Source organism: Melanaphis sacchari, unplaced genomic scaffold (genome assembly GCF_002803265.2).
Source record: "Melanaphis sacchari strain LSU unplaced genomic scaffold, SCAv2.0 Contig50_pilon_pilon, whole genome shotgun sequence".
NCBI lineage: Eukaryota > Metazoa > Arthropoda > Insecta > Hemiptera > Aphididae > Melanaphis > Melanaphis sacchari.
This window is the reverse complement of record NW_020271344.1, coordinates 3,317,849-3,341,395: the sequence shown is the minus strand read 5'-3', so window position 1 is coordinate 3,341,395 and position 23,547 is coordinate 3,317,849. Positions and strand designations below refer to the sequence as shown.

General features: G+C 28.8%; 2 protein-coding genes across 12 annotated transcripts in view; one reads left to right on the top strand and one right to left on the bottom strand.

Annotated features, from left to right (window-relative positions):
* Nucleotides 1-3,650, bottom strand: part of LOC112599325 (regulating synaptic membrane exocytosis protein 2) — a 31,375-nt gene extending 27,725 nt beyond the window's left edge. For 2 of the 10 annotated variants that reach the window (XM_025346177.1, XM_025346179.1), the window contains exons 1-2: nt 2,590-3,640; nt 486-690 (exon numbers count right to left, since the gene is read on the bottom strand). In XM_025346177.1, the coding sequence (XP_025201962.1) occupies nt 486-690; nt 2,590-2,801 (417 nt within the window). In that variant the 5' untranslated portion in view covers nt 2,802-3,640. Of the gene's footprint in view, nt 1-485; nt 691-2,589 lie in introns of all 10 variants that reach the window. The other 8 variants (XM_025346181.1, XM_025346182.1, XM_025346176.1 and 5 more) reach the window with 7 other exon arrangements.
* Nucleotides 3,651-16,909: 13,259 nt separating this feature from the next.
* On the top strand, nt 16,910-21,968 carry LOC112599365. Of its 2 annotated transcripts, none has more exons than XM_025346244.1 (8): nt 16,910-17,251; nt 17,367-17,870; nt 17,944-18,138; nt 18,277-18,355; nt 18,432-18,583; nt 20,474-20,857; nt 21,372-21,569; nt 21,637-21,968. In XM_025346244.1, the coding sequence occupies exons 2-8, from the start codon at nt 17,387-17,389 to the stop codon at nt 21,780-21,782; spliced, it is 1,638 nt and encodes a 545-aa protein (XP_025202029.1). In that variant the 5' UTR covers nt 16,910-17,251; nt 17,367-17,386; the 3' UTR covers nt 21,783-21,968. The 2 variants fall into 2 exon arrangements, with proteins under 2 accessions (XP_025202029.1, XP_025202028.1); XM_025346243.1 differs by having other exon boundaries at nt 16,911-17,247.
* The last annotated feature ends 1,579 nt before the right edge of the window (nt 21,969-23,547 follow it).

Genomic DNA, 23,547 nt, shown 5'->3' with positions numbered 1-23,547 from the left:
GTCTTAGATTAAAAAAATAATACGGGTAAGGAAGTACCAATGGTTCTTTGTTTCGAATATTTGCAAAGCTAATAATCAAATATAATCAGTCATAATATACTCATATAATATTAAAATATGTTTAAACACTTAATTATATATTATACACTTAGGAACACAAAATAACATTTAACCGGTTTTTAGCAGAAAAAAAATATGATTGCATATTGGATTTCAATTCGTTAATAATTTCAAACCAAAAATTATTTTAACTTTTAACTTTTTTTTTTTTAATAAATTGTTTTTATAATCAAACCAGAAAAATATTTTAATTTCATTTACCCATTTCATCAGTGTTACTAATAATTGCACATAATATGCATGTACACGATATTATCATCGCATAATATCCATTATGCAAATTATTAGACTAACGAATAGATTAATTTATAAAATATTTTATTTTATTAATTATCCGTATACATAGGAACAAATCAAATACTAACTTTGCTCGAACGCAGGGTAACCTTGCCTCCACACCTGGCACAACATCTGATACCGCAATAGTTGCACAGGTGTCCGACACCGTCGGCAAACTTGGTCTTCAGGCATATATGACAAGTTGCATCCAACTCGACGCCTGCCTTTTTTTGTTGTTCACTACGTTGCCGAATTTTCTCTTCCAATAAAATTACTTCTTCTTGTTTTCGCCTGCACAAAAATTTAAAAAATTTAAATCATCAATATAATTTTAGAACTGTATAAATATTGAGACTATATATATTATTATTATTATTATTTATACAGTAATGTAAGAATTTCATTCGTAACTTATAACCTATTTTATAAATTTATCGTTGTATACCTTTGAAATTAAAAACAATTGATACTTGAAAAAGAGTATTTTCAGATAAAAATTACCTATAAGCCTAATGTTTGACATTTTTTTTAACATTTTATACTTGGAGAAACTAGTCTTTTGAAAAATAGAATTTGAAAAATCACTGCTTTTACATAAAAATATAACCATTCCAATAAACACCTTTTATTTCAAAAGGATTATTTTGTGCAAAATCAGTCTAGTATACGTGTTATTATGAATTAACACATAATTCATAAGTTCATAACCTTTTATTCTACAACAATATATAACACTATAATACTTTAATTCCGCTGAAATATTACATTTTTATGTTTTACAATTTTACTATTTTACTTAACATTATTATTATGTACTTATTGTATGATGACCAAAATGCAACTAACATATAAAGTAATATTATAAAGTGTTCCTCATAGATCGCGGTAGTAGAAATGTAAATATATAAAAATAAAAATGTTATGCTTACGCCGAGAATAATATAAAATCAAAACCAATTCCAACAGAATATAATATTTAAAAAAAACTATTTATGTTGGTGGTAGTTGAAAATGTAATGCTTTTTTTTAAACGCTTTTTAAAATATACATTTAAAATACGATCAAATATCAGTGAAACTTTTATCCGATTGTAGGTCGACTATGGGACTATTAGTTCGAGTAATAGATTACTTATTAGTTAATTTAACGTATTTGTTTTTTTTTTTTTTTTTTTGGTTCGAGCAATGCAACGAATATAAAGATAAAAAATATATATATATTATAAATATAATCAACAATAGAGTTATGGAAACTATAACACGACAAAATTCTCAACGGAGAGAATATAATATGTGACGGAACCATTTAAAATTTTTAAGCATACTGAAGAAAACCGTTTATGGATTTTCGGTATTAAAACGATAACAGTTGACATAGTTTTTTTTAATATTTATCGGGTCGACGTGCATTCTGCAGTGCGTCGTTTGACATGAAATTTCGACCTGGGAGTAAATAAAATCAAAATCCGTCGAGTGATTGATGGTTGGCAGATGGTGGAAAGGTGGGTGCAAGTCGTTCGAATAGTCCATATTATCATTTTAATTTTCCAAACAAGAATAACACGATACTCATAAAAAACTTTTCACCATAATATTATATCGAGTTTGCGCGTGAAATGCACTTACGAAATCCGGACCTATACGCGTCCCCCATAGCCGTAATTTCAGACGCCTTTCAATGGTTCGTGGAGGGGGGGTATCGCGGCCTAGGTACGTCGCCGTCGTTATCAAGACACCAGCAAATCCGGTGGTGTTGACGCGACGACATATTATAGAACATTATTACACTCAACCCTGCCGTCCCCTCCACCCGTCAAAAACAAAAAAAAATAAATAAATAAATGCTATGACGACAATAAAATTCGAACGCGCGCGTATTTCGCGTACAATATCATGTTGCGCGGTTGGATCACGCGCGCGGTAAAGTTCAAAAGTTCAACCCCGCCGTCACCGCCACCGCTCCTATCGTTGGGCGGCGGCGGCAACGGCTGCGGCGGTGGCGGTGACGGCGGCGACGGTTATGCCGCCGCCGCGATGTTATTATTATTATTATTATTATTACTATTATTATGTATTACGTGGTACGAGCCGCCGTTACACGACACCCACCCCGATATTCCACCCTCTCCTGCACCCAACAAACAGAAGGGCCCCGCACGAAAATCGCCAATCTCCCATCATATATACCCACCTCATGATTTCCTGTTCCTTCTGTTCCTCCTGTTTCTGCCTGTGCACTACGGACTCGATGATCTCCCGTTCCTCGGGCGTCAGGTGCGACAGGTCCGGCATCTCGGCGGCCATTCTCAATACCCAACACCAGCACACGGCACTAAGAAGCGCCACCACCCGGCACAACGACGGTGCTATGTGCGTCGTCCCGTGCGCCGGTACGGCGGTCATGGTCAGCCCATGGACGCGTCGCGCTCGGCCATACCGCGGTCATCGTGCAGGGGACGACTGCGTGGCGCCCGCGACGACGCCGACATGACGACCACCGCGGCGGTGCTGCGGTTCGCGTCCCGGGCGTCTGCGGGTCAACGGCGCGCGTACGTCCCGACGCGGAGTAACACGGTCGGCGTCCCGGCGATACGCGGCCACGACGGACCGCCGCGCGGACGGACGAGAGATCGCACTACGGTGACAGTTGTTTTCTCGAGTTGACGCGGTCCGTCCCGAGATCGTCGTCTCCGGCGGCCGTGGTAATAACAACGGCGGCGGCGGCTGTGGCGGTGACCGTTGTCGGTTAGCTGTGTCCGTGTAGTCGCTGCGGCCTAAACAGTGTTGACGGCGACGATGGCGGCGGTATAGTGACGGCGCGTAATATCGGTTTTGGGTTTTTCTATCACTCGGTTACGCGACGACGACGACGACAGAGTTCTCGCTGTCATTCACATACGACCGTGTTGCTCACTTACGTCATAGGGCCCCCCGGAGGAACGGACCCTGTCGGCGGCGGCGGCGGCGGTATCGGCGCCGTTCGCTCGCTCTGAATGGGACACGCCGAAACCAACTCGGTGCGCAAGCGTACAATACTGTAGGTACTATTACAACGCACCGGTGTGGTGGCGCGCGCGACCGTCGGCGGCAGATGCTACGGCGCGGTCGCGACGCCGAACGATATATCGTATAGAATTTTGTGTCTGAGCGTGTTCGGGGGCGCGTGCGCGTGTGAGTGTGAACGTGTACGTTTATGCGCGCGGATTTGTGTGTGTAAAATATGTGCGTGTGTGTGTGTGTGTGTGTGTGTGCCGTTGACGACGACGACGACGACGATAACGGCTGCGGCGGCGACGACGTTCACGACGCGACGGGCGTGTTGGCCGATCGACAGACACCGACGCACTGACGCCCCAAAAGCTCCGTTTCTCCGTGTGTGTATGTGTATATATATATATGTATATACTTATAGTGTGTACTTACACCGCCGCTGCCATACATGCCTAGCCTAACCATCGTTTTAATATATATATATATACGTATTTTGTAGTATGACGATAGTGTGTATAAAGTATATACTTTATATAGTGGTAGTGATAGCCGTATCCGTAGTGGCCTGCCGCCGCCTCCGCCTAGCGGAAAATGTCGGAAAACCCGGCCGCCGTGGTTCTTGCAGCCGACGGCGAAGGCGCCACGGCGCCAAAAAGAAATGACTCGAAAAAAAACAAAGATTACTGGAAATTAATATCGGGTATCGTCACTTGTCGTCTGGTCCCGACTTGATAATATTATTATTATTATTATTATTATTATTTAGCGTACATCGGTGGTACACGAATATACCCCGCCGTACGATATGGCTAAAATATTATTAATAATACGGTATATTAACGTACCCGTAAAGCCACAAAACTCCAAGAACTTCGACATACGTCACAAATACTGTATTTTCAGAGACAGCTATGAAAGCTTAATATTTTTTTGATAGTTGTTCCGTTGTTCGATGATTCAATGTCTTCACAATTTCGTCACGGTATGAGTACATTACTTCACGTAAAATGCGATTAACGTATATCTAAAAAAAATTAATGTAATAGATCGTCCACCGCTCAGTCCTATTGTTTTTAAGTATACTTACATCGTACTTGAGTATTAAAATATCGAATCCCGTTATAGGTGAAAATAATTATTTTTTTCATCTGCGGAGATTAGTAAAATGTATTAATGTAGTATTTGTTAATCGTATATGAAATATATTAATTAAACGTTATTTTAACAATTAAAAGAAAACAATTTGTATATTGTGTCTCATTATTGTGTCTTATTATATTGTCGTGTTTAAGCACAAAAAATTAAATTATCAAAAAAAAAAGTAATTTTAATGATTTCAGATTTTATTGTAATAACTAATAAGTATCTATAAAAAGAGGTGTCGACATGTCACGCGTCGTATCTACCCGAGATTAGAATTAAATGAATTAATAATGTACACAATATACCTGCAACATTTATTTTTTTCGCTTAACTACCGAATACACACAAATACACAATAATATACAACGTGGCATTTCCTTTATTCACTGAAGCCGCACGAATATTGACGGTAGAATTTTTCGAAAGAGGAACTGAAACATTATACATTATTATTTATTAATTATACGAATGTACAATAAGTCTATAAACGATTGTTCTTTCAGTGAGTACCTGCGTGCCTTGGAATAGTATCTAGTAAAAGTTAATTCGTTCATCATTGATTACCGGATATAGGTATCATATTATTATAACATTTTGATGATCGATGACTGAAGTCAATCAATTATTATAACATCGTTTTTTGACTTAAATAACTGGTGTTTTCAATGCGCTCAAACTATTATTATTATCGTTTTTATCATATGAATAGGTATAGAATTTGGATGCAATCGGATTATATGGCGTAATTTTAATTAAATATAATTGTAGTTCGCTTATACTACCTAGGTATATCATATTATTGTTATTACAACGATTGCAGAAAATGTGTTTTTATTAAATAACAGTAGTTAGAGATTTAAGTGAATGCGTGGTATAGGGAAATACTTTCAAATCTAGTAAAAAGTATGTTTTTAATTATTGAAATGAGACATGTCTAATATACGAAATATGTGTGTATCATCTTCATGAAAGTACGAAACACAGTACAGTACAATGTACACTAGACACTCCGACAATTTTCTATACCAATAGATCGAAAGTTTGTGTAAAGTTAGTTATTTATTTAATTTTAGTTTCTTACAAACTAAATATATTGAGCCTGATTGAAATCGACTATAGTCTATAATACCTAATACCTGTAGATGCGTATAGGATATTATAATACTTTATATTATTTAGATTAATAGTATCACTATCTATTTTAGTACTTATTTGTGGGTAATTAAATATAATATTAATATCTCCAACTACAGATAAGTATTTATTAAAAACTCGATTAACTTAAACTTTGACCACAACATAAATACAATAACCCTTGTAGGTATAATTGTGTAAATCTAAACTTTTTTTGATATTTTGTTAGCATACAGCTAACAATATAATTTACTATATTAGTCTAGGGATAGGGATTTCATGCTGTAGTAAACCCGCGTTTTAGAAAATAGGTCTAAAGTACAAGACTTATAACAACATCACGCCACCAAGTCAGGCCACTGATGCTACCATCTCATTGGGTAACATTTAGTTAGCACAACAACTAAATGTCAAATTACGTCAATCATCCTCTTTTTTAATCGCAACATGTCTCATATAAATAGGAGTTTCTATTTTAGAGAGTTTTAGATATTGTTAAGCAGTCATCCCAGTTCTAAAGTATTTATATGGGTCTCGGACTTTGTTACAGCCATATCTCCGGCTATACGAGTACCTCCCTAGTGTTAGACTAATACATACTCTCCGGTAGAATATTTATATATTCTGTTAAAATACTTTTATTTTACATTTACAAATTAAATTTAAATTTAATAAATAATTACTTTGTAATACTACGTTTTGAGTTAACTTTATTTAATTAACCTCAACCTCAGTCTCATTCGACGCAGTGACGTTTACGTGCATACATTATAAAAGAAGCGTGCAGTGACCAAGTTGTAAGAGCATAAACCGATTACTACAATGCTCTAAAAAACCTTAAAATATACATGCATTTATGTCCCTAAAAATTATCATAAATACTCCTAAATATATACAAAAATGCTAAAATATACTCTTGAAAATACTTTATTTTTAATTAAAAACCAATAATTATAAATATATTTATTGTTAAATAAGGAATTTTTAATTTAATTTTTACAAAAAAAAAATGTATCTAGTCTAGAATATTATACTAACTATATTATAAACGTCAGACCAAATCACTTACGATATCAACAGACGAATTGACATAAACAGATCATATTCGCCGTTTCGGCGTATTCCTTATCGACCGTCTTTATCTTTTTCACAACCCAAAAATAATTGGGAAATTACACGGTAGATGGATTATTCAATTAACTATATTTAAATATTTTAATCTATTTTTTTTCATTTCTAAAATAAATATTAAACAATATTTTATACGTTATTCTTTTTTTTTTATTGATCTTATTTAAACCCGGCAACTATACGCACCCATTGTCTGTGGATAGGAACAGTAGATTTTTTTTGTGTAAGGTTTGTTTGTCAACTTTGATTTGTACGGATGGAACACGTGTGTATATGAGTGTACCATGGATTCGTCACCAAGAACTCAGGTGGTCACCCATCCTAGCTAGCGACGCCGGCCAATGCTTGATCTCAGAACACATCTGTGACTGAGGCCAACCACCGCCACACCAGGCCACTATTATTCTTTATGTCACATAATATTGTTATAAATTTTGCTTTTAATAAAATATATGAAGTATGTACGTATAATTCAAATATAACAAAATATGCCCTTAAATAGAATCCGTTTCCATAAACACCTATAGAACCCGATTAATTTATACGAAGAAAATTATTTTCCTAAATATATGTATTTATTTTTCATAATATTTTTTATTATCGATAATATATGATATGAACTATATATTTTATTATGTTACACGATTATAAATAGCATATTATATTTTATTTTATAGGTGCTCTGAGTTCCAATGGATGTTTAACAGAGATGAGATTCGATCAATGTGTTCGTTCAAAAGTCACTAAATATGTAAAGCGTTTGATACCACAGCTAAAATTATATAATTATCCTTTGTATTTGCAACCGTAATATATAATTTAGGAATTATGGCGTAATCAATTCAATTTGACTACCTACCGATAAAAAAAAAATAAAAATACTTGTATAGTTAACGGTTATTATTAAATTAATAATATATAGCTACCAACGAACAAGAGAACTCTGTTCAATAATACGAAGGTATGTATAATAATTTGTTACATAATACGATATTAATAACCATCAACGTATATATGATGTGTTTATCTTCAGAAAATTATTCGGCGATGAAAATTTCTCAAGTAACCACGATTCATGGATGTTATAGATATTTTCTCCTATTTAGCTCTCAACAGCAATAGCCCGTGTGATAACCGTCACATTATACAAAACTTAGGCAAATGACCAAGTTAGACATATGGTTCTACATTTTTATAATGTATACTGCAAGGGTGGAAAAATCATCAAAGTTGATGATAGTACATACTTATTAGTTATTGGACACAGATTCTGAGACGGAGAACGTCGTTTGCATAAAACAAATCACTTGATTAAATCATATTATTATTCGTATAATAATTACAAGTATATGAATACATGATATGTATAAAATAATTAAATAATATTAGACATTATAGCGTAGGCAGACAAATAAGAAATATATTATAGTAATAATTTAATATATTTACCAATTCTTTTCGATTACTTACTCTACAAAATCCATTTTTTATCACACAAAATGTTATACATTTATTGTATATATATACAGTGTGTTAACACTAAGATGTACCACTAAATTTTTCTGTTCAATGAATTTGTATTGAAATGGGGATTTGAGATTTCACTGAATGATAGATAGTAATTAACTACACATTTTTAGAGAAATTTTAAATGTTAACACTTTTGATACGCGCATGCACGATATAACTTACTTTTTTTTAAATGATACCATCAGTTTTTTTTTACATATGTGTATACGGGAGAGTTTGCCTTCATGTCAACTGACGTGTGGATACCGTGCTTCACTCGTACACCAATCATAAGCTCCAAATAGCCAGTCGTCCGCGGTTTATTGTCATCCACTCATTCCACTCGGCTTTCGTGTAATTTCTCGTTCCAGCATCGGCAGTCGACGTAGGTACGCGCTGTTCGAGCATTTATTTCGCACTGGAATCTTTTAACCGGCTATTCACCATTCCGGCAGCCGTTTAGGTACAGACATGTCCTTTGATAACGAATAATAGAACAGAAACCACGAGATTTAGGTGCACATGTTTCTAATTATGTAGACCTATGTTGGGAAGTTGGTCCACAATTACCAAATTGGTTCCTGGTTGTATTTACAGGTAACAACAAAATGGTTTCAATAAGCTTAACTATAAACTATAATAATATACTTAATCGTATGTTCTGTAAATTCAATCAACAACAATTCGCTTCTCGTTTCACACACATTTATAGGTTAGGACTAACTAGAACACATGGGTACAGTTAGAGGGTTAATTGTTAATCTGTCTATATAATATACAAGTATATACGCAATGTAGGCGCAATATAGGCTATAAATACAAAATGGAGCATAAGGCATGCATAGGTTTTGAAAGGAAAGACTGTAGAATAAAAACTATTGAACTTACAGAAATAAGATTTATGTTTTTCGATCCATAATTAGTGTATTTAGTTTTTTAAATGAAGTTTTAAAGATTACATCTCTAAAATGACGGGCGTTAGCAGCGATGATGCACTCTATAGACGATTCCGGTAGTTTTCAACCGCTTGTCGGCACATTCGGATGGGTATAACCATAACTTTCTACCTGATTCTCTCTTCAAGCTCTTCGAGGGTATGAGGAAAATGTTTTAAAACTTTATCCTTTAAGTATCCCCAAAGAAAAAAATTCACAAATTCTGAAATCTGGTAAGTACACAGGCCACTCCAAGTCAACCTTCAAAGAGACCAGGTGTTCTGGAAACATTTGTCGCAATTTCGTCATTGAAATTAGAGATATAATTTTTAAAACCTATTATATAAGAAACAAGATACATTACTGAACCAATAAACTTAAACTTTATTTCTGTAAGTTCAATATTTTTTATTCTACAGCCCTTCAAAACCTATACATATTTTATGCCTCACTCATGTATATATATAATATTATATGCATTTGTCAATGCTTATAATAAAAATATTAGTGCCTATAGGCTATAGGTAAAATGAATAATAATGTTTTTAAATATTTCCTATAAAATAAGTTAATTGATCAAAATAAATAATATTAACACAAATTTTATGTAGTATAAATTTACAACATACATTTTTTATGGATCATAATCTTGACATTTGACAGTTGTTTAATTTTCGATGTTTTCACCAACAAACTTTTTCTTTTTTTTTATAATCATGCATTTAAAATTTTCTACTTGATTTATTTTTATACCATAATTATTATGAAGTATAAGTAAGCAAAAGCAATTATGTTAGACAAAAAAAATATTATAGCAGTTTAAAATGATGATTTCATTTTAAATAATAAAATAGGTATATAATTAAGAAATTAAAAGTTTATGCGGAGATTTCTTTAAAATAAACGGTATATATTTTGAAATTATGTTTTAATTGTATTTAATTTTGTATGTTTTTATTGAATTTAATAAATATTATCCATGTAGTTTTTTACCTGGGATAAAAATTTTAGAGATAATATTCACTCACAATCCTGACCAATTCGATCAGACTAAATATGATAAAAATAATTTATAAATGTATTTCTAACTCAATAAAATGTATAGTGTGAGTTTATATTATGACGTATGGACTAGTTATTATAATTAAATATTAATTCAAATTTAACCTCTTCAATTATAAATTATGATTGAGCTCTGGCTTAAAAACAAGTTAACAATGTAAAAAAAACTTTCTTCAACAGATCGATTTTTTTTCCATGTAGGTATATATTATGATAATTCCTGCGCAATGATTTCACGATCACGTTTCTCCCAAAATTCGCCGAACATTTTACTCCAATTTTGGGACATTGTAGAAATTGGGCATGTTTGCGATACTGCTTATCGTACACCCGCAAGCCGTGTTTTCCAATACTTAACACGAAAACACATAATAAACCTGTCCAGCAAAAAATTGGCGTCATTCTACGTGTTACTCCTGTGATCAAACGCAGCTGTCAATTAACAAATAGGGTCCTGTATGTTCTATGCAACGTATCGCAGTCATCTATAATAGAGGTACCTACCTATATGACTATGTAGTTCGCGTGGATGTTGCACGGTGACGAACTTTGACTGCCCAGTTATGCGTTAACCCGCATAGAGCCGAAAAAGTTATTTAGGGTGTCTACTGGCTGATGATGCGGGCGGTTATGTCAATACGTAGAGATATACAAAATATATAAATTTTAGGGCGGGGGAAAATCATGCTCTTTTCACACTTTACAGGGACGTCATACCCGCATGCGTTGTTTTCGTCTTACATACATAAAACATTTTGCAAATTTGTATTTACTAGAACTAGTAGAACTTATATGTTGTTACTTTAATATTAGAATAAAATTACCTATCATCAAAGTTAAAGGTTGGAACATTTTTAATGATTAAGAGTTAAGTATTTTAATTTTTATGCAAGATATGAGTATGTATAATATTACAAATTTGAAATGTTCATATTATCTAGCTTAAAAATTAAACACCAAAAAAACTCCAACGCTTAATCCCTCCTCCTAATGACGTTCTTACCTTGAACTATATGGTCTCTTAAAATAGGTCAATTCACTCTAATATTAAAGCTAACAACATATGAGTTTTACTGAACGAAAATTTGTCATGTATATATTTGTAAGACGGAGACAACACATGCGAGTGTGGCATCCTCTTAAGTTAAATTACTCGATGTAACAGTGTTTAAAATAGAATATCCTCTTTTGTATTATGACTAAATGGTACATACGATACATAATATCGCACAAAATATACACCAACCAAAGTAATAATAAATAATTAATTATTTATAACTACCAACACTAAAAAAAAATATCAGGAAAAAAGTTATGTACCAATAAATAGTAAATTACCCGTGAAAAACATCTCGTGAATATAATTATTATAGGCATTATCAAATTTAATTTACAATAAGTACTTGAATTTTTGAAGTGTTCTGTATAATAAATTATAGTAGTCTACACTACGAGGTGAGATAAAAAAAATACCGAAACTAAAATTATTTTTATGAAAGAAATAAACATAATTAAAGTTTTGAGGAAATACATACATTAAATAAAATAAGAAATAACAGCCAATCACGTTATTTTAAAGCCATGATAGTAAATTGGTAAATATAATATTTTAGCAATAGACTAAAAATCCATTGAAGTCATATATTTTGTCATGTTTGTCGTCATTTTTGTCCTGTAAAATAAACCAAAGTAACGTATTTGCATTAGTTTTTGTCTTAAACTCGAAAAATTAACGATAAAAATTTTATAATTGTTATGCATCATTCTAAAATAAAGCAATAAATATATCTAAAATATCTTAACGACACAAAAAGTTTATATAGGATCTAAGGCAACTATAAGTCTTAGTCAATTGATTGACACTCAAACTCAAAAAAATATGAAAATATAATGTAAACGTTTGAGAAAATATCTGATCAGGTAGATAAATAATAATAAGTGAACATTCTATTTAGTAAGTATTTAGTAATATTTTCTTATGAATCACGCCAAACTATTTTATCGGAAGATTATTATGAATACGAAATCTGTAAAAAATGGTTCTAAAATTGTTGTCTCGATACTAAAATATTAATTGAATTAAAGTTTATCAAAGTTCGAAAAAAACAAACAAAAAAATGACCTAGACTCCTCTTTACTCGCCTAACCTAACTACATACAAATTTTTTAATATCCTAATAATAAAATTATTAACCTCATAGGATAACGATTTGATATCATCAAAACAATAACAATAAATGTGGTGAGTAACCTTAAGCCGTCGAGCAAGTTATTAAAGTTTAAAGTTTCCAGAATTGCTTCAAAAAGTGACAGAATAAATGTTGGTAAAAATAAATAACATCAAAAAATTAATACTCTGAAGGAGACTAATATTTAAAAATGTACATTATTTTAACTTTTTTAGTATACATCTCGTATATGTATACTGTTTTATCAATTAATACTTACATAATATAATATACAATTTTATTGTATACCATTCCTATTGCTATTCTTACGGTAGTATTATCTACCAGTGAAGAATACCTGTTAAATGTACGAGCGTATTGTCAGTTGACAGTCATAAAATCTCATCTTAAATGTATAATTTTATAAGCTATCAAAATAAATGCGTTTATGATTATAAATTATACTCTAATACATAATTGTATAACAGTCTAATAATAAATAAAAGTATATAAATAAGCTTAACCTAATTTTTTATTTGGGTGTATAGTTATAAATATATATATATATATATAAACGTTTCATTAAAATAATAAATAATATTCACTCTAACATAGCAACCGTTTTCGTCAATTCATTTATATGTATTTTATTTATCAAGGATGTAATTTATCAATTTTATTCAGTTAAAATATGTGTATTGGAAGAAGAAAAACAATATTTGAAAAATATTGTTTTTGAGTTGGTATTTTTAGTATTATTAAGTATGATTTTAAGTCTAATTTATTATCTGAGTATGATTACAATGGTTATAAATTATAATAATGAAATAACTATATTCCTATATTTTAGTCAAAACATAGTTAAATATAAAATAAATAAATTATAGTATGAATGTGCAGTATGTGTCAATAATATTTCTTAAGCATAATTCAAATATTTCAAATCCATTTTTAATACAATAAATATATCCATATAGTAAATCAACTATACATATTTTGTACATAGACGAGTATACAATATAATAACACTGTAATTAAATAGTAATAAAAAAGCATTTGTATAATGTATATATAATATATTCGTCTAAATACTACTATAAATCATATTTTATAAGTTATAATTTCATGTTAAAATACGTATCTATCAATATTTTATTTAGCCTAATATACACGCCTCGCTTCCCAGGTAGTTACTAAAATAATTAATTAACCTTTATCAAATTGTAAATTTTACTATTAAATTTTACTTAAGTAATAATGAAATTTCACTATATTTTTAAAACCTTATATTGTATTTTTAAATGCTTTGAAATTTCCAGCCAAGTGTCACCAATGGGTGATTTCTTAATTCAAAATATTCATGTTATTATTATAATATCATAGGTATATACCTTATTATAGTACTTATTGCAATATACATAGCACTTATTATGCTATGTTGTACAGATTGTGTATTTCAAATTATAAAAAAAAAAAAAAAATTGCTTTAAATTAATTACTATGATTGGCTCAATATTTTTATAAAATAGTGCGACAGTGAAAGTCATTTTTAATTTTAATTGTATATAAAATCATCTTTTCTCATGACACGTTTAAAATAATAAATACTATTATGAGTATTATGTGACTATACATATTTATGTTAACATACAAAAATACAGTAAGTTATATTATCATTATACTATCTTATATTATAAATTAATTTTTCGAAATCAACAGTTAGATAATATATGGTTTATTAAATTTTATTAAGTATGTAAAATTATTGTTAAAAATAATTACAACAATCAATAAAAATAACTTATGAATTATAAAATATAATAATAGTAAATAGTAGGTACATACATAAATGTACTCACATATATATAGTCACATACAAAAACTATGTGAATATACTAGACAGAAAAGCTCTCAAAACACATCATGATTACTATAACGAAATTCCGTAAAAAAAACTATTTGTCAATCTATAAAAAAAATGTTGTGTTTCAGTGAAATATAATCAAGTTCAATATTAATTTCGTTATCTTAACTATATACTTATATAATTTTAATCATATAAGCCATAAGCCATAAGGTATGTATTGTACATGAGGTATAGTATTTAACCAATTTTTAATTATTATTTAAAATGATTGTAAGCAATAACGACGGAGTCAGTATTTATTTCAGACCTTCAGGACCTTCTATTCTGAGAGAGGGAAGTATCGTAAATTTTCAAAAAAATATTATAAGATTAGAGCAAATAATGGAGGGAAATTAAAATAAATCTAAATTGCATAGGTACACAATTACTTTTGTAATTTTTATTCACATAAAAAGTGGCCTCAATGAGTAATAGCCAATACAACCTATGTTTTATAGCTTAAGTTATCATAATATTTATTTTATTTTATTGTTAGTTGACGTAGTAAGTCTTACATTTTTCTGGGAGGTAAACACTTTTCTCCTGGGGGAGTAATACATCCCCAGTCACCTCCATGAAATAAACTTTGGATGGAGTACATAAAAATTTCCGACATTTTCCATTAGACAAAAATCGTATACTATAATTGCTCATTATTATACAGAAAAATACCACACTATCTTGAATCTACAGACCAAATATATTCCAAACCTCAAAAACCTTTACCGAATTTACTAAAAGATTTGGTAAAAGAACAAAATTTTGTTTTTAATTGTGATATTCCTATCACCCAAAATGAAAAAATGTCTTATAAATTATAATACAAATAAAAAAAATTACTTTTTAAATAACATGTAAAAAAATATAGAAATTATTGTGATAAATATATTTAGCTAATGGAAATTTATTTTATATTTTTTTGTTTAAATAAATATATTAATAATAGATAATAAATTTTACATTTGAAAATGTGTAAATACTGTTTAGTACTAATACTTATAATCTTTATTGGTCATAATTCGAGAACATCGAGTGTTAATCTATTAAAGTTAAGTACCTATACTGAGATTTTTTAAATACTTTTTTTCAAAATAATAGGCTTATATACCGATTGTAATATATTATGATCACATACAAATTTTTCATATGTTTTATTCTATTTTAAATCGTTTATAACGTACTATAAGAGTGTAAACGTATAAGCCCATATAACTATTGATTAACAATTCAAATTATAATAACACATCTATTTATTATTCAAACGTAATACGAACTTACTCCTGAACTTGATAACCGGTGCTGATAGGTTCTAGGTAAAAGACTTGTAGCTCTAAAACGTCACCAAATATGTACTTTAACACCCAAAATATGCATTTTAAAATAAATATTTTTAAGTCAAAAACAAGATTTTTTTATTTGTAATATTGAATGAATTTATGAATTTATTTAATTTTTTTACAACTTACAACTATGCAACGGCCGAGTATCGACTATGAATCATATTTTGAGCAATAACCTATTTATAAATAAAATTAATAAAGAGGAAATTTATATAATCAGTAACCTTCAAGTGCATTTAGGAAAATATTGTGTCTAATCAACATCCACAATATGATAAAAATTAAAAATAAATTTAAATTAACTGATTTGGATGTATATGAAATGAAATAAAATATTGATATAATTATAAATTAATTAAAAGATGTATCAAAATGTATAATATAATAAGCAATGCTTATTAAGCATGCCCTAAAAGCAAAATACTCAAAATATGCATTTACATGCAAAATATAAAATTACAAAACTAATTTTGTTTTTAGCAATAAATAACATAATAATAAAGTCTATAATAATTCTATAAGTACTCATTGAATGGGGACAAATAATTAAGAGTGCCACATATGACATTTAACTTTGGATATATAATAATTTTTTTACGAAAAATAATACATTAAAGTTACTACACACTTTACCAGGTATTTATTTTAGTGGACACAAAGTTAGCAAAATCTTGCACTACAGAGAGTTGATTGAATTTTTCTGTGTGTCCATTTATACACAAAAAAAAAAACATCCATAAAAACAGCCTGGCCCGTGATCAATCTAGTACAACTTGTACTGGACATTATACAACCCATCTGGCTTATCTGGAATCTAGTATATCAATTAATAATTATCAATAAATTATTCATTGATCACATTATCACAGTATATTTGAAAATATCATAATAGATCAAAAATTATAATGGCCATTGGCTTTTTGGCTGGTTGTTTTGCTACTACAACTACACTACTATAGATAGATAATATATAAAAATTAAAAATACTAAATTACTATATACTCGTAAATACCTATTTGTAAAATTTGTATACATCAGCTGTGGTTGCCACTGAAAAATTATATGATATTGGCGACACTGATCAACAATGATGCTGATTTAAATAACGGAATCACGTTAGTCGCGGTTACAGGTTACTGATTAGTCTTTCATAACTTTTTACTTTAAATTATTAATTTATAATATTTATAAACTCTTTTTAACAGTAATACGAACTTAGTTTTTTGTCGGTTGTCTCTTGAATTTTTGATTCCTTGAGTACTTTACTCCTTAATTAGCTTCGCTAATTGTGTTTAGTTGATATTTATTATTGATTGTTTTTGTTATTTATTTTGCCAATACTCAATAGCTACTATAGATGAGTATAGTCTATCAATAGTAGTTGTGAATTGTAATTAAAAACTAAAAACAGAAATTACAACAACTATCGAATCAAAAGTTTTCAATAACATGACGATTACTCATTATTAATATTCAATAACTGAATACCTACTTAACGAATTTATTTGCTCTTTCAACATCATTCACTCTGTAAGTATGTTATTTTTACTGCTCTCATAAATTCCACCCAACCAATCTTGTAATTTCGTACTAATAACATTATAAACATTTATTTTTATTATTGTACATTATTTTTTGTTATTTTCAAGTAATCTTAATAACAGACACTATGGGTGAAATCATATCAGACCAAGAACTACGTCGCCGTTTGTTGGCATTCAATACAGTAGTACCTCCTGTTACCAGTACTACTAGGAACTTGTTGTTGAAAAAGCTTGCAAGTCTTGAAAGTAAACAATCAAGCAATACAGCTGCTTCTAATATTATGCCACCACCAAAATTAAGAGGTTTAGCTAATGGTACCAATGAGTCTATTATAATATCATCTTCTATGGACGGAAAAAATTCTCAGCACAAGACATTTGATAACATGAATAGTCCCAGGAAAAGCGTTCGTCAACAGCGAAAGTATCAAGCTCCAGATCTATTTGATACTTCAGATTCGGAAGTTGATACTGGTACACTAGGACATTCCATATTGTCTGCCAATCCATATATAGCTAGTTCTTCTCCTAAATCAAATGAAACATCTTTAATGAATGTATCCAATTGGAAAAATTCTCATGACCAACAAAACTTATATGTTTCACCAGGTAAATTATTAATTTTATGTGTCATTAACTGCCTATCTTACACATTTTAATTCAAAAATAAATAATTCTACAGAAACAAAAAATTCTCCTGTAAAAAAATATGAAATACAATCAGATAAAATAACATCTAAACCTTTTGACTCTAAAGCAATCAAAAGATCGACAGTAGTTATTGAACCAATTCGTTTAAGTTCTGTTTCCAAAACTCCATCACATGCTGATCAGGCAATACAAAGGTGGAAAGAAAAAATGAAGAACCAATCACAGGGTAAGTATTTACCAAATTTTTGAATAAAATATAAACCTATTTTCTTATTTAAGCAATGATTCATTAATTACATGTTATAATAAAACATTAGATACAAAATTGCACTTTAATTAATAATTTTGGTATGTTCGTTTGTAGATGAAAACAATTTACCAAAGACAACTTCATTGTTTAATTCACCATCACCTATTTCAAAAATGCCTTCAAAAAGTTTAAGGTTGGTTAATTAATATTTTATAGTAACAAAATATTAATGTATCTATGTAGATAATAAAAATATGATTTTAATATAGGAAAAATTTTGTTCAATCTACACGACAAAAGAATCTAATAAATTATACAAAAAACACACAAATTATCATGCTCCTTTTTGTTGGATTTTTTGCTGTGTGTTTTGGATTATACTTTGTTGCAGTACAACCAAGCAAAACTGTATTACCAACAAGTAATAAAAAAACATGTTAAACTTATTTTATAATATAATTTGTTTTTCTTATTAGGTACTTTTTGATTTTACATCATTAAAATCAGTTTCAAACTCAGCTTTTAATTTATAATTAAACAAATCCAAATCTAACTGTAACATTTATCAGAAGTGAAATGCATAAAATAATTTTTTTATAACTATATCTAATCAGTGGCGTTTCCCCAATGGGGGAGGGGGGGTGTTCACTTACCATCAACTTTGTTTCTTAAACATTTTGAAAGTCGATATTACCAATAACTATACATATAATACCTAATTAAGAAGACGCTACACTTTCATTTGTTGTCCCCATTTTACAAATACATAACATAACAAATTGTATGTTCTGAAGAATCCGTTTAACTCGTTAATACTTAATATTACAGTGAATTTATTTATTTTGAAATTTACTGTAATATTAAGCATAAATGAGTAAATTTAATAGATTCAAGAATTTACAATTTGTTATGTTATGCGCTTGATACTGCATGTTACTTGCATCCCATAAGGTTGTTGTTAAGAATTTGCAATATTATCATAGGTAAGTTGCGTCCCAAATAGTCAAACACAACTTACAAATTATTTGCGTCCCAAACAATGATTTTGGTTAGGTATCAATAAATTTATGATTATATTCTAAATAATTATATCTCTGAAGATTTGGGTTTCCCTCCTTAAATATGATCTGAGTGTTCTACTATTATTCAGTGTACCACTAACTCATGTGAATCATTTCATTCGAAATTTAATTCTTCATTTTATCACTCACACCCTAATTTTTGTGTTCATCTAAGTACTAAAAGAATTATAAATTAATACATATATTATAATGAACAGTTTGAATAAACCAAATAAAAATTATAAGAGTGACCCAAAAAATAAAATAAAACTTATCAAAACTCAAATTGCCAAACTTATCAACAAAGATATTAACAATATGTTATTTATAACTAATTTATGCCATTAATGTTTACCTAATATTGATTTATAACAACATTTATAGATTTTTTTTAATTATATAACAATATATACCTGTGTTTTATTTTCATATTATCTTCATACAGTTCTGAAATTAGTGATTTTGTTAATAATTTCAAAAAATTTTTAATAATTATTAAATATAACAATTTACATACTTATACCTATGTTTTTTTTCTTTAATAGATATGCCTAACTATAAATTATAAAATTATATTGTTACAAAATAATCATCTGATACGCAATTAACATATCAATATATACGACAAGTAAGTTGCGTTCTAACTACTTGGATGCAAGTTATCTGATATTATTAATTTAGGACGCAAGTAGTATGCACTGGCACTTATAAAACAAATAATACATGATAGTATAGCGTTCTCTTTATATTATTAATTTTTTGTATAATAAATAATAATACACAAAAATAATGGTTGCCATTGCATCCCAATTTTGAATATTGTGTCCAGATGGTTTCAATATAATTTTGTATTTTACTTAATAAATAAGTAAAAAAAAATAAACTATTGTTTTCATAAATGATAAAATAATAAAGTTTGTACTTTATTGACTGATCACATTTATTTTAAATTTTTTTTTTTTGGCTTTGTGATAATCAATATAAATGAATATATTCATTGTTTTGCTATTCCCTAAAAACACTTAAAGTTACATTTATGGTTAATTGATAATATTATCATTTACTGGGAACTTTTAATATTAAAAACTGGTTATTGACATTATAGAAGTGTTAATTTTTCCAATGAAATTTAAATTAAACTTATGTTAAATCAAACTTTTCAGTTCTAGAATTGATAACATTAAAATAACTTAATACATTGTATAGATATAAATAATTTTTTAAATCAAAAAATTATTTATTATTTTTAGGTATTTTAAGCTCATTATGTGCTAAAAAAGGTTTCCAAGGACTTGATTGTGATACAGAACAAGAAAAAGTACAACGTTTGTACAACTTATTAGTAATGCAAGTACAAGATAAGTATATAAAGAACCAATGTGATAAATCAGATATTGAGCCAATAATAAATCCACAAACTGTATTTGAATATATTTCAACACATGAAAATTTACCATCCAGGGAAATTGAAGAATTAGTTGAACTTTTTAAAAGCATTGCAAAAACCTATTCTGATTCACCAATTGGATTTGACACTTCATTTAAAATCAATGTACAACCAAATTTGCCAATTCTCTGTGCAACAAAACATATTTTTTCCAATATGTTTTATCTAATTACATGGATTGGTATAGGTATGTATACTCAATGTATAGTATTAAAAGTTTTACAATATTTTATTTTCTGTAAATGCCATTATATCATTTTATAGATTTATTTCATGACTAACATTAAAACTTTTCATCATTCTTTTTAAATATTTATGTAATTGTATTCAAAGTTTAAATACGTACTAAAAAAATTTCTTGCAGTCTTAACCTTGATTTCTTAATATCATTTGAAGTTTTTAATTAATTGATAATATATTTATACATAAATTTGGTTACTTTTTCATAAAAATATCCTATATTTAACAGGTAGTTTATTGTTATTAATACAATATACAACATAAGTACCTAAAAAATTGTAAACTATTATGCAAAAAAGTAATATTCTTCTACTTTTGTCCTATGTTTTGACAATCACCGATTGAGAATTGTTGACATAAAATATTAAAATTATATTTATTTTATTTATGTCATGAATTTAATTTCATCTATTTATGTAAATAAATAGAATATTGTTTAAATCTATATATCTTGTTTCTAGTGGCTCTGTCAATTGTTGGTCTTTATTTTGTTATATGCTACATCTCAACAAAAAGTGAAAACTATAAACAGGAAGTAAACCAATTAGTTGAAAATACAATTGATTTACTTAAAGAACAAGCACGAAATAAACCAAATGAAAGTTATTTACCTATTATTCATATACGTGATCATTTGATTCCATTCAATGAAAGACAAGGTAAGAAAAACATTTTTTTATTTTTACACTTATAAATTGTTTGTAAATTAATATTTAATTTTTTTAGCAAAATCTAAAATTTGGGCTGAAGTAGTTCAATACTTTACTGAATCAGAATCTAGTGTAAGATCCGAAGTTCAAGAAATTGATGGTGAAGACTTCCAAGTATGGAGATGGGTTCAACCTATGTCACCTGGTGTTAGTATGAGTTAGGTTAAATGATACAACATAATGACATTAATTAAGTGACGATTAACGTATCTCATAATTTTTATAAATCATTTGGTTTGTACTTAATGTTTATAAACCTTAACATGTTCAAGCAATCAAACATAAGATAGTTTTATTATATGAACAAATGTTTAATTATAAGTACTTTATGTTTTTGTATTATCTATTCATAACAAAAAATAAATTACTTTAATAGTAATTGATAGTATTCATATTTTTGTTAAAAACAAAAATAAAATAACATAATTATATTTTCTGATACATTGTTTATTTGGAATATAACGAACAAAAATATTAAAACAAAGTTCTTTCACTCTGTTTTGACTTAGACTATAATCTTATTTTATACTAATAATCAATTTATCTATAAATAATAAATATATATATTTATTATTTGCTTGACTATTATCTAAATATACGTGTAAAAAGTTTAAAATAACATTTTTTGATGAAATTGTTTTCAAAATCAAATACTTTTTTCTATTTAATCACATTCAATAAAAAAATACATTTAATATATACATACCTAATAGCCGTATTGTATATAATAATGTAAATTTTTTATATGACACCCAATCAATAATTTTAAACGTACATTGCGACAGTCTGGACCATTTTGAAATATTGGAAAATCTTTACACAAATATATTTAACATGGCTAAAAATAAAATTTACATAATATTGGTTGAACAGCTAAACACAAAATTTAATTTGACGTCAGCCCGGACCAAATGCCCAATAGAAAAATATGATTATCGACTCAATTTACATATATATATATCAATATTTAGCACAAATAGCACATCATTATGGCAGGACTTTGCAATATTTAAAGACACGTGGTGTATATTGTCTACATAATACTGCAGAGACGCAGAGTCCGTGTGTGTTCCGGTGTTCAATACATTCAAGAACCTTTATGAATAATTTTTTGAAACCATGAAAAAAAATTATAAATAACATACAACGCAAGGCTTAAACAAAAATAAACATTTGGTAAAAATTGCCTTAAAAGGGACTGTAACAGAAAAAAAGCATCATAAAAAGTCACTTTAATTCATAAATTATTAAATTTCATATTATGTGAAACACTGTGTAAAATATTCTGAAAAATAACTATGCTAACATTACTCATTAATATTCACTCAAAAAATATTTACTATTATTTGATAATATAATTTACTGTACTTTTTTGTTAGTATAGTGTGTAGGTACTCTCAATTATCCATAATCTTCTGCGGAATCACAAATTTAACAAAAGTGTTTTTAAATAAAAAAAAAAACAACAATTTATAGAAGTGTATTTTTTATTTTTAGCTATAAAATTTAAAATATTTTCTTAATATTTTATGAATGTTTAAATAAAAATAAAACATACTCTAATTTAACTTTTCTTAAATACTATTTAAAATTATATTATTTAATTTTTTTAATAATACATAATATATGTAATTATAGAATTTTGCGGATTATCTGCAAATCATTATTTAAGGCGGTTTTTTGTCGTTATTTTACGACTTAGATATACCTATAGTGGTTATTTTATATTTGCTGAATTTTTTAGATGTCAGTGGTGTTACTTTATTAAGTATACATATAATCAGTCCAAATTATTACTACTAATTTTGTATTGTTGGCAATACTGGTTACCACCTCTTATTTTAGGTTAGGATATTAAAACTAAACAAGTACCGTGTTTATTTACCGCGTTCAAACGATTTAATAAATTGTGTGATTCGTGAATGAA

Excerpts from the sequence above, each read along its gene's own strand:
- LOC112599365 (XM_025346244.1), top strand. The coding sequence starts at position 17,387 with ATGGGTGAAATCATATCAGACCAAGAACTACGTCGCCGTTTGTTGGCA. Across the intron at positions 18,139-18,276 it reads AATGAAGAACCAATCACAGG|ATGAAAACAATTTACCAAAG; the intron begins GTAAGTATTTAC and ends GTTCGTTTGTAG. Across the intron at positions 21,570-21,636 it reads TCCATTCAATGAAAGACAAG|CAAAATCTAAAATTTGGGCT; the intron begins GTAAGAAAAACA and ends TAATTTTTTTAG.